At 32.8% G+C, this 12,388-nt stretch overlaps 1 protein-coding gene across 1 annotated transcript in view; it reads right to left on the bottom strand.

The window, feature by feature from the left end:
- Nucleotides 1-297: 297 nt before the first annotated feature.
- Nucleotides 298-12,388, bottom strand: part of Drgx (Dorsal root ganglia homeobox) — a 178,763-nt gene continuing 166,672 nt past the window's right edge. Inside the window, exons 7-8 of the mRNA XM_035350942.2 lie at nt 7,743-7,890; nt 298-3,755 (exon numbers count right to left, since the gene is read on the bottom strand). Coding sequence (XP_035206833.1) covers nt 3,717-3,755; nt 7,743-7,890 — 187 coding nt within the window. The 3' untranslated portion in view covers nt 298-3,716. The remainder of the gene's footprint in view (nt 3,756-7,742; nt 7,891-12,388) is intronic.

Below are 12,388 nucleotides of genomic sequence, written 5' to 3' on the forward strand. Positions count from 1 at the left end.
GGTAAAAAACAAATGAAGTAAGACATTTTGAAGCATTTTTCCTGGCATTTTATCACAACTGCTTTCCATCTAAAGCTAACTTTTCAGACTGAAAGGTTAAATTGAAAACTTCTCGTGTCAACAACTTTCCAGATCTAGAATTAAATTAGAAAATTTCTCTGATTTATATCAAACTGTAGACAAATATCTTTTTAAATTCCATATTTGTTCCAATTCCATATTTCCTCCCCTCCGTTTTCAATTAATTTTATTGTACGAAAATTAAGAGGGGGAGATAATGCGAGAAATTTAATTACCGAGAACACAGTTACGGTAAGAACATGGCAAATAAAAAGTAGTCACGGGTAAATTAATAAAATATCGATAGATATCCCAATATTATTTCTTTAAAAGAGACCTATATTCTAATAAGAATACAGAATAATATTAACATTAAAATATCTGACAGATATTGAGCCGATATATATCTCAAGGTAACTGAGACGGCTCAATTATTTTATGAAGCCTCAGAGGTACCTCACATGAATGTGTCTTGACCTCAGTTTTCAGGAGGAAAAACGAGGATCAGAGAAGAAGGGGAACGAACGAGAGACCCAGATTTAGAAAGATGGAATCCATCGGCAGCGGATAAGACCTCAATGATCTGGAAATTAAACAATAGAAGTCAGGTGAAATCGCATGTTTGGAAATTTTCTTAAACATGAAAACACATGCCACATCCAAGTAGCTCAACTAAGAATCTGCATAAAATACGTTTCAAATAATAAGTGCGAGAAAAAATAAAACGAACGAAATGCTAACACAGAACTGCAAATAAAAACTGAATACACTGAATAAAAATAAAAAATAATTAAGGGAATGCAATTTACAATAAACTAACTCTTAGAGCGAAATGCTATTCACAAGAAAGAAAGAAGAAAATTATGCAAATATTTTTAAAATTTTCTAATCCCAGCGCTGAAAAGAGGTCCCCGACAGAAAATGGATCATGAAACACTAGCTACAGCCGCAACATTTATTGCGTTAAATCTCGGTAATAATTTTAATTATCGAAGCCAATCTATTTCTTCGAAACACGCTTTTTTTTTAATTACTGTAAACAAGATCTTGCGGTACTTTTATAATTTACTTTAAAATAATTTGTTAACAGGAGTTTTGAAATTTTTAAGAAAATGTTATATTTCAATGTTATTTTCTCCAAACTAGTGAATAATATTAGTTTTAATTTAATATTTAATACATTTTCTCTTGCTTGCAGAAATTTGAAATTATATTTTACTTTTGTGTATGTTTCCCAGTTTTACCATTTTCAGACTCTTTAGAACGTTAACAAATTAATGAGTTCATAAAATTGGATTAGTTTCATGAATATAATTTCATTGAAGCTTCTTTGGATCGCTTGAGAAAAGTTCTAATTTTAATAACAGAGTTCATGCTTTCTGTAGATTAAAAATTAATAATTAAGCTGCTATGAACTTTACAAATGCAACAACTTGCTTTTAATTTAAATATTCAGAATACCGATTCTTTTTCCAACAACTTTTTCTAGGCTTAATTGTTGAACAGAGTCTTTGCTTCTGCATTTATTGATTTAAAGGTAAAACTCGTATCGATGTTGTCGGTGTTGAGTTTTGGCGCATAACCCAGCGGTTATGATGCGCCAAGCGTAGAGTTATATATATAAATGTAGAAATACGGAAACAATTGCCAGAATCGCACAAAAGTACTTCTATGCAAAATTACAGTATAACTGCGTGACATAACTGTGTATAAAAACAAAATGAAGGTACGAAATACAAAGACAGCAATGGTTGAAATTTGAAAGCTATTTTTAAAACTATTCTCTGTGTGGAAAACACTTGTCTAAAGTTCTTTATGTTAAAAGACCAGATGTAGTTAAAATTTAAATGCTATGATACAGTTTAATTGCTTTTAAAAAAATAAAGATATTAAAATGGGGTTGTTCCCCGATTAGATCTATCAATATCGGATTTGTTTTATGAAAAAACTGTAACCTATGAGAATTAAAAAGAGGACAATTAATTAAAGTATGTTCAATGGATAAAAGAGAATTACATGAACTGCATATAGGTTCATTTCCTTCGTTCAGTAAATCCTGATGAGGCTTTCTTGAAAACTCGCATTGAAATGCACGTTTAATATAATTAAGTTACCCAACGGTAAGGGTTTTAGGTACCGAATTTCTCCGCTACTCCCCGCTCCTAGCTTTTTGGCGGGAAATTCTGAAAATTTTAAAAATCAAGCTTTCCTAAATTTTACAATGGAGGAAAATTTAAAACAATCATCCTTGTAGTGACTGTTTTCGTCTTATTGACGAAGACAAACCCTCGCAAACTACCCGTGAAGGTCACGCCGAAATTTTCCGTCTAATTGTTAAACTTTATGACAGCCTAATACAAGAATTGACTATCAGGCGAAGAAAACAAGAACTGGCATTGTCTACGATTTCACCGAGTCGGCAGCCCACTCATCTTTTCTTATTATTTATGGATGATTTGAGGCGCAAAGAGTTACAGCAATAAGAATCGGCAAGATTCACGTTACAGGGAAGTAGAAGATATTGTACTGTTAACATTATTGTTATTCTTACCATTCTTATTGGAATGTAGGTTTCTTTTACAGAAACAATATTACGATAGTTACCTGTAGTAGTTTATCCTTGACTACTTTCCATTCGTTATGTTCGCACTGTAACCACATCTTTTCGAAATTAAATTATCCACAGAATTTTCCCCTCTCGATTTTTAGATTATAAAATTAGTTAAGCAGATGGCAAATAATTTTTTCCATAAAATTTTTCACTTTATTTTAAGAAACCTGACAATATCCGTAGTTAAATTACATGCGTAAGAACAATAATTGCGGCTTTCAAATATAACGTTTGTAGCCGTCTTTCGGGAGCACCTTCTGTAAATTTACCAGGAAACGACAGCAGATGGATTGAGATTTCATAATAGCAATGAGCATCAATTTAACTGCAATAATTCCTTTATGCAGATTTTAGTTACCTGCTTTTCATTATCATTAATGTAAGAATTCATTACTTATAGTTATTAAAAAATAATTAAATTCAGATGATTTCGCTTAAATTAGGCACTTTTAAATAAGTTCTTCATTAAAATGTTTAGAAATAAGTATATAAAGCTTATGATTTTACAATTTATCTTAAATTTACAATAAACTGGGCATGAAGATGTCTTTCATCTTAAACATAAACGTAATCAACTCGTAATACTTTCTTTTAAAATCATAATAGACTCGAGAGGTAAAACATGAGCAAAAGATAACTTTTTGTCGAATATTCGAAAGCAGAGACGTCTGTCACATTCAAAATGCCGAATGTCTTCTGCTTAGAACATGGCAAAATTCATAAACAGGATGAATCTTTGAAAGCACAATTACGACGAGCATCGAGTTTTCTCATCATAAGTTCTCGAATAATACTTCGAAATAAAGCATTGGCGTATCAAACTTATCGTAAATTGAAATGTTATTAATGGATATTGTCTGCTTCAGCGAGCTGGAGACGAGACGTTCGCATCACGCCGGATCTTGCTGCCGCTGGGTGGCGCCACTGTTGAGAATGGCGGACTGAAGCAGCGCCTGAGAGTGCTCTCTCGCCTTCCTGCGCAAATCAGTGACGCTAGTAGACGTCGGGTCGGGAGAAGAGCTTTGTGACGTCACCACCGAGGAAGTCACGGGTTTTGGAAGACAACACGCGCAGAAGGGAAATGCTGCGAAAGAAAGATATTCATTAGAAATTCCGAGCATATCATATACTGCACACAAATTTATAAAAATTGATGCAATAATAGCCTATTGATTTGCTTTTTCCTTCAGAATTCGAGTATCCATTTTGGGCTTTCTAGAAGTGACAAAAAAAAAAAAAAAAAAAAACGCATCATTTTAGGCCCCCCTTTTTTTTATTTTTTTTATTTTTTATGAGGTGTTCTGAATGAGAACATCGAAAATAGTACCATTTTAACCTTTCTGTTCTTAACGTTTCCTTACAGTTGCCAGAAAGACATTGGAAGAGGGAAATGTTGTTAGACAAAAAGTTACTCAGGAATAAATTGTAAACGGAACAAGGAAAATTAAAAAAAAAAAAAAAAAAAAAAAAAAAAAAAAAAAGACTTCTTAAGGTGAATAAAGAACAATTACTTCATCCGGAAAAGATAACATATCGTTTGTTTTAATAACATATAACCATTCGGCAGAGGGTTGTAAAAACAAAATCCATTCTTCCATATGTGACTTAATATTCTTCTCTACGATGAAAGTCACATTTTTAAAAATCTGTAAAATAATAGATCTAATTTATTAAAAATTATGTTAGCGGTATTACTGAGGATTAACACGGTTCTTTGGAGCATTGTATTTTTAATGCAGCTTCAATGTTAGTCAAATTCTGAAAAGTTTTAATTTTTGCTTTCAGTGCTTCAATTTTCAAGATGTAAAACTCAAAAAATATTTTAGCCACTCTTAAATTTTAGAAATCGACGTGATCTTGTTTCGAGATTGTAATAATACTGAATTTTAATCAAATTAAGGGAAAATATCTTGTTTTATGTATGAAGCGTAATCAACAATGCCATTAATGATTTAACTAAGTACTGCCCATGGGTTCCCAAAGATGTTTTTGTCACGTCCCCCGACTGCCAAAAATAAAAATTTTCGCGCCCTCTTCCCCAGTAATAACAATATTACCTACCTATAAAAGTAGTAAGAATAAGAAACATAATTTACAAAGGTTTTATTATAGATATATGCTGTTTAGATACGTATGATAAGAAAGAAAAGCAAATCAATCAAGGATACAGATTGGTCTTGCGTATTTCACTTCTCGGTTGAACAGAAGAAGGACATAAAACTATAAGTTACACGGATTGCTTTTGTGTGCTACGTTTGTAATCGTTGTCACTGATCTACTGCATACAATGAGCTATCGTCTATGAAGATGGACACGTTGAAAACTTGTAATTCCAAGAAAAGATTTTTGTTTACTCTCACCTCTTGTCTTGTTATTAATCTTTACAGTTCTTTACTTTGCAAATGTCTTACGCTTGCATTACTTTAGTTTATTTTTCAATTTATCCTTTTTTTTTTAAGAAATTAAATGCACTAAGCTCGTTGCTGAAAAATGAAAAGCCTGTATATAATCGAGTACATAATTTTTAGTCCAAAGAGGAAACTACAAGCGTTGTTTCACTTTTCAAATTGTTGCCACCAAATATGTCCCTTATTGCATTTAAAGAAATTAAATAATGATGAAGCTGCATAAATGTATGCTTGTTTCTCGCATTGTGATAAAACAACGGTACTTAGAGCCGTCCAATTTTGAATAATGTAATTCTTCTGCTAATATGGGCATCTGGAAGCCCAAATTTGAAATTTAGAGTTTCTTTTATTATCGTTTTATTATCGACGTTATGCTTAAAAAAGAGGAGAAAGTTCTGGTCAGTCAGCCGTTTTCTGATCGTGCATTCGGCACGCATGCAATGCTCATTCTAAAATTATTTTGCAATGAACTGAATTTTTGGTTTAAGAGCGAAGAACATGATATTTAATAAATAAAGGTACTGCACAAAAAGTTAAAAAAATGCCCCTTAATGTAATGAAAAATCTGAAAGCTTTCAGATTTTATTTTTTTATATATGTTCTCTGTTTCTAAGTTAGAAGCTGTGACTACCATTTTCAGGTTAAATTGATATTTTCAATCAAGTATTACTGCTCTGTAATATTTAAAAATAGTTTTTCTGTTTAAAATATCTTTTTAAATTACGCTTAAAAGTCTAAATTACTTAAAATTCTGTGTATGCAGAACTCGGTGATTTTTCTTCTTAATTTATTCCATTTAAAGTAATTTATTTTGCTTGTTTTTCAAGTATGGTTCAAACAATAGCATGCACTTTTATTTAAAAAAAGTTTCTCACGTTCATTTAGTCCAGCAATAAATGGCTAAAATCATATTTTGCTTCTTCCGAGAGATTGCGTAATTTTATTTTGAAATTAAAATTCAATTTGCGTTTTCCGCATCGGTTTTGTTTGATTGCGCTGTTTTCGGGCAGAATTGTTTTGGGAAAGAATTGTTTTATGAGCTTTGGTTTATTTTTTTAATTAACAATTTTATCAAAAATTTTAAACTTCTCAGAATTTAATTTTAAATTTTAAAATTTGTTCCGGAATGAATTCACGAATACAGCACATTTTATAATATTTTGGTGTTGTCTCAAATGAAAGGCAAAATTTTGATACACATTTTATTTCTCTTTTTGCATTTCCGATTTATTTCAATGGAATTTTGTTCTTTATATTCTTCACATTTTAGATTTGCCCCTCGTAAAGATAAAAAAAAAGTTGTTTAAAATTTATTTACTTAATCACATTTCTCATAGCAGCATTTGGCTCCACTATTTGTGAAATTAAGATTTTTGGATTCCGTTTTCCATTCTTCTTCTTTATAGAGTGAAGTTCATGAACGCTATTAATTAATGGCTATTAATTAATTAATAGCATATCACTTACATTATTAAGACCAATAATAATAAAAATTGTCAGTAAATATACGCACGTGTTTTTTAACAACAGTAAGACAGTAATTAATACTGTGATAGCAAAATGGAGCTTAATATTTGTTTGAATTGGTAATTTTCCAGTTCGCGAGGTTGATTAATGCTTCGATAACGAAACCTAAGTCAAAAACCTGTTAGATTCATTCCTTAGATTAATCATGACTTCCATTATAAGAGAAATGTTTATTTAGTTTCCTGACGTTTATTTATTGAAACCAACTATGTAGTTATAGTTTTAAAAAATAACCACTTAACCTTTTCCTCGGAGGCAGACTCCTCGATTTGAAAAGTGTGGTCTGACGTCAGCAATGAGATGCACTCATCGGGGCTACATTTCGCCTGGGCGTCCAAGAGAGACTAGTCGCTTTGTGTTTTTCAACCACCAGAATGCAGCAGAAATGAAAGGAAGACGTTTATGTCCAAATTTGGTACCGCTCTCTCAGAGTGGGTTTGTATCAAGATCACACAAAGTAAATTTCGCTTAACTTAAAAAGACGGGAAATGGGGATGCACTACCATTCTCCTTTCAGCTGGCATTGAAATGGGAACTAATGCTCATTTGAAAGCATCATCTTTGCTAACTTTCAGATAAGAGACTAGGTAACAGAGAAGAACTTTTTTTTCTCTTGGTAGACGCTATTCAGCCTTCTTCAGTGTGACAAGCAGGCGGTCCAAACTGATTTGGCGCAAACTTCTAAATAGCTTGAAAGCTGCTGTAAGTGCTTAAGATGCACTTCTAAGGTCAATTTAGGAGCAAAAAATTTGTCTTTGGAGGGCAAAAAAGAAACAAATATTTGAGTTTCGTAGGACGGTGAAGTGGGTAATTGCTCTGTCATAAAAGCAGATAGTGATTGCAGACCGATTTCAATCCCTTTGCACGCCTCGCAACTCCTGCAAAACTTAAACCTAAACACCCACAAGTGATTCTGTAATATGATGTTTTTATCCTGGATCGCATCAGTAAAATCTGGTACTTTCTCTACAATGAATGAAAAGATGGCACTATGATAATTTTGCGAATGGGTAGCAGTGTAACATGAGATCATTTATCATGGTAGTAACAATTCTCAAATAACCAGCGGAAATTCACATATAAGTTATAGAAGCATTCACAGTTTCTTCTGAATATAGTATGTTTGGGATACGTACACAGCTCCACTGACCTTTGAAGGGCAGACTGGTGGGAGCGAACTGATGACTAAGATGGTGAGGAAAGTACATAGGCGGCAGAGGGAACCTCCCGTGATTTGCGGGATTCATCATGCTCTCCATGCACGCCTGGCTACTCAGAGGTCCGCTGAAAAAGAAAACTAATAATCAGATAAAGGTGGAAGAGCTTCTATAAGTAAAGCATTTCATCTTAAGATTTGTGACTGCAATGAAAGGAACGAATTTAAATTAAGTTAATGTAATAGTGAAAGAATTTTAAATATTTATTTCAAAATAAAATGAAATGAAAATGAAAGCATGGAATTTAATGCAATGAAACAATAATAAAAATGATAAAAAATTGCAGGGGAAGAATTTAAAGGAAAGAATTTAAAATATGAAAATGAAAGAATGAGTAATGAAAGAAAGTAACAATAGAATGAAATCAATGAAAGAGTTATGTATAATAGTTTTAACACTTGAAAGATAATAGCACTTGAAAGCATACTTTTTTTTTCAAAAAGATTGCTTTAAAGTGTACAAAATATGCTTTTCTTAAGAAAAGTGAGGAATATGTAAAACAAAATTTTCTACATCGAAGTAAGTTAAATATGTCGTAAGAAACACATTTTAAAAATCATAATAATAGTGATAAAATTCATAGAAATTATCAACGAGATGTATTATAAATTAAATGTATTTTTTTAAGTTATATCAGTGACATATTATTAAAAAAAATTAAACCATAACACTCTAGCGATCGGTTATAACTCACGGAATGTCAGTCTGACAGATTCCTCAATCTGAAACTGACGAATATATTTCACCTGATGAAAAATGAAAGATTATATGTATTGCACAATGGTCACTCTTTGTATTGCACAATGGTCTACCTAGAGAACTTTCTAGGGAAAACTGAATCTTAATCAAGTTACACATAGAGAAGATCATGAGAATCAAGGATGCAGCCGGCCCCCTTCGCTTGGAATCGAACTAGGGTGGAATCCTAGTACTCATCAGTTTTAACCGCTCAGCCCTTATTGACGCCATTTACGTATAGGAACCATAACAGTATGAAACTGCAACCCACTTTAAAGGACTTTCAATACGCAGATTCTTCTATCTAATATGCAGTGTATCATGTTATAGTTGTGATTGCATAATTAAATATACTTTGAAGTTTTCGTTTTTTCAGATGCCTAAACGACTCAGCGATAGTAGTAGTAGTAGTAATATTAATTTACGAAGGTGATAATAATAATAGTAGTAATTATAACAGGTAATAGTAATTATAATAGGTAATAGTAATTAGAGTAATTATAATAGGTACTAGCAATTATAATAGTAATAATAATAGTACTAATTATAATAGTAATACTAGTAATAGTAATAATAAAAGTAATAACAATAATAATAATGACAACAACAATAATAATAATAATATCAAATAACTTGAAATAAATTATGAATATTAAGTCTGATGTATTTGAATTTATCTGTAATTTAAAAAAAAATGTTATAGAAGACTTTTACATTTAAAAAAGACGTTCTGTCAAAAGAGAAAGATAAGAAGACAAAGATTCGATGAAAATATAGAAGTTTTTCTTTACTTAATGCTATGTATAATAGTAAATACTGAATTTTCCAAGAACATTAGTATCTAACTAAAAATACAAAAACACATCGATTACTATTTTCCTAGTGCTGCTGTATTTATTAAAGTAATTTTATTTCTTAAACACTTTCAATTACTATTTGATTCAAATATACTACTTTTTAATACCTTCTGATTGTTGTTAACGGTTGGACAAGTTACGATAAGATTTGCTGGAATCTGTTAAAGAAAAGTACAGGGAAAAAAAAAGTCTTGAAAATCCGGTTCCATATCAACACTTGAAAGATATAGCAACTGACATTTTACTATTGAAAAAACAAAGAAAAGTATAAGATTGTTTATCATTGCTATATTTATTAGCTTCATGCCGTCTAGGCGGTATAGTTATTAATAACGCTGACTGCCGTACTGATGGCCCCAGTTTCGCATCCCGGAGGAGGTACGGATGCTTGTAAATGTATAGTGTCTGTGCAGTAAGGGCGTTTAAAATGTGCGGCTAGCTGAAAGTTCTCTCGAAGGGTTTGCTAGTAGGAAAAGAGGTGTTGGAAGACCCTCGGATCCATCTTTCGAGGTACTATGCTATCGTCCAATACTGAGGCTGGGCACTCAAGATCCATGCCTGCGACAGATGCAGTCTTGCACTACTTACCACGAAATTATTCGCAAGCTTGTTGTGATTAGGTCACAGAAGTGAGATTATCATCAACAACATGTTTAATTTTTTATCGATAGGAATGTTTTGAGCAATTGGAAGTAGTAGGGACGTGTAATAATAACAATCAAAAGCATATTTAGTAAAAGTCAGCATTCTATTTTCAAATAAGAGACAATATTAAATGAGAAACGTTATTCTGCTAATTAACTTACTGCTATTTAAAAGTATCAGTGTATTAATAAGAATGAATGTTGCTTTTGAACAACTCGCTTTATCGTCGAGTCATATAAATCTGAAAAGTAATTAAAGATCGTATGCCACTTAAACTGGGATTAGCTCCCTACTTCACCTGGACGCAATTTCCTCGGTAAAACGAAAGCAACAACACCCTTATATATTAATATGTAAGCAAATAAAACTGAGCTAATTCTGAACTAGCAAATTCAGTGTGACTAATATTGACAGGTGTAATTCCGCAGAGTCGTATCATATCGTTAAATATTTAAAATCTTTGCTTCTGCGCATGCGCACGTCCGGAACTCCTGCGAGAAAAGAGAAAGCAAAGCAAAGCGTTTCGTCGGCTCGACAAAACTGCTCATTCTTGAGCTAAACCGGGTTTTAACGCATTCTTTTCAAAAAGTTCTCTTCGCAAATAGTAATGGCACTCAGATCTTTTAGCTGGAAAGGTATAACATAATCTCTTTGATTTCTATTAGGCAATGAAGGCAATACTTTCTTGAAGAGTCTCTCACTACAGTGAGCATCAGCGAATCCTCTTTTCTTCTCTATTCCTAATTCCATTACCGTCCTTTTGCCTTCCCCTTTGCGTTCCGCCCTTTTCTTTGCTGCTTCTCTCTCTCTCTGGATGTTTTATATGAAAAGCTTTTCCTCCTCTTCTTCCCAAACCGGGTTGACAGGCGGTCCGGGTGAGACGTCAGGACCGGAGGCTCGACTTTCCATCAAATTCTAATTGGTCCGCCTCCTTAAACTAAAAATGCAGAAGATCTTCCCGGCATGTTTTCCTCTCTCTTTCTCTTTCTCTCTTACGGAATGGCAACGCAATTATCTCCGAAACAAAGAGGTAAAGGGAGAGAGGAATTTTTAATTGAATTGAATTAAGACTTTGCACTCTGCTAATTCGATTCCGTTTGTTTTCTTGGGGTGCTTAATAAGGGGAGGCTTAAGGTCAGGGCACATAATGGAGTGCTAGGAAGTTCGAGTAAAAAAAAAATAAGGCGGCAGTGGGGTTGGGGGTGAGAAGGCAAGAAGGAAACTCCTCTTTGTGGTAATTAGAGGAAGTACATAGTCGTAAATAACCCTCCAATTAATCTAATTAAAATGCGAGCATTAGGTCGCTTGCTGAATAAAATGGATTTTTCATTAGGTAGCTTTTCGCTTTTAAACTCGACCCGTTTTGTTTGAAAGCCCTTTTCCCATCCGGCGGAAATTATTTCGAAAAAGAAAGTAGGCGAGTAATTCCATTCAATTTCTGCACCTATTTTATTATGTTTTAAATCACTAATACGAAAAATATTTACCCGCTCCATCTATTACGGAACGTAATTTGTAGGAATATTGGAAATAATGGTGGAATCTGAAGAGTAATTGTCACTTGGAAATGGATTTCATTTTTTTGAAGGAATTTGAAATTTCTGGTTAAGTACTACAAAGGGAAGCAGATATTTCCTGATAAACGAACTCATTAAAACGAGACAAAATTTCAGAAAATTTTTAAAACTCCGTTAATTTATTTAAGGATTATTCTAATTTCTGCAGACAATTGATTGCGAGATGGGAAACGTTTATGAAATTTTCGACCTTTCTGTTTCCGAAGATGTTTCTGTGTTCCGAAAGTGGAATCTTTCACTGATTACACATTTCTTTATCGAAGTTGTTTCTACCAAGGGATTAAAGAAATCAAAGAATTTTAATCTGTTTTACTACTGCTGTGTTTTCTACAGCCAATTTATCGTCTGAAGTGTCTTGCTTCATGAAATTTTCAGTAAAAATTAGCCCTTGGATTTGTTATAAAATATAAAACTTATAGATCCTTGAAATAATGATATTGTCGGGTCAGTAAGAGGATTTGGAAATGGTTTGACCTACTTCAAAAGATTTCAGATTTCTTGTTAAGGCATCAGAAGTGAAATTTTTAGCATAAATGCTAACCCCCAAACTTGGGGTGTTAAATGAATAGCACGCCCTGCCAGCAATCAGGAAGTCCAGTGCTCGAATTCCAAAGAGGGCACTGCACATTTTTCATGTCTCTTGCTCAAAAAAATCTAATGACTTTACACAACTTATGGCTTAAAATGTTTCAAGAAATGGATAAAGAATAAATACATTGTAAATGCACGCTCTTTTAAGAAACTCCTC

Source organism: Stegodyphus dumicola, chromosome 8 (genome assembly GCF_044657685.1).
Source record: "Stegodyphus dumicola isolate Sdum_Otavi_A_Nest chromosome 8, ASM4465768v1".
In the NCBI taxonomy this organism is placed as follows: domain Eukaryota; kingdom Metazoa; phylum Arthropoda; class Arachnida; order Araneae; family Eresidae; genus Stegodyphus; species Stegodyphus dumicola.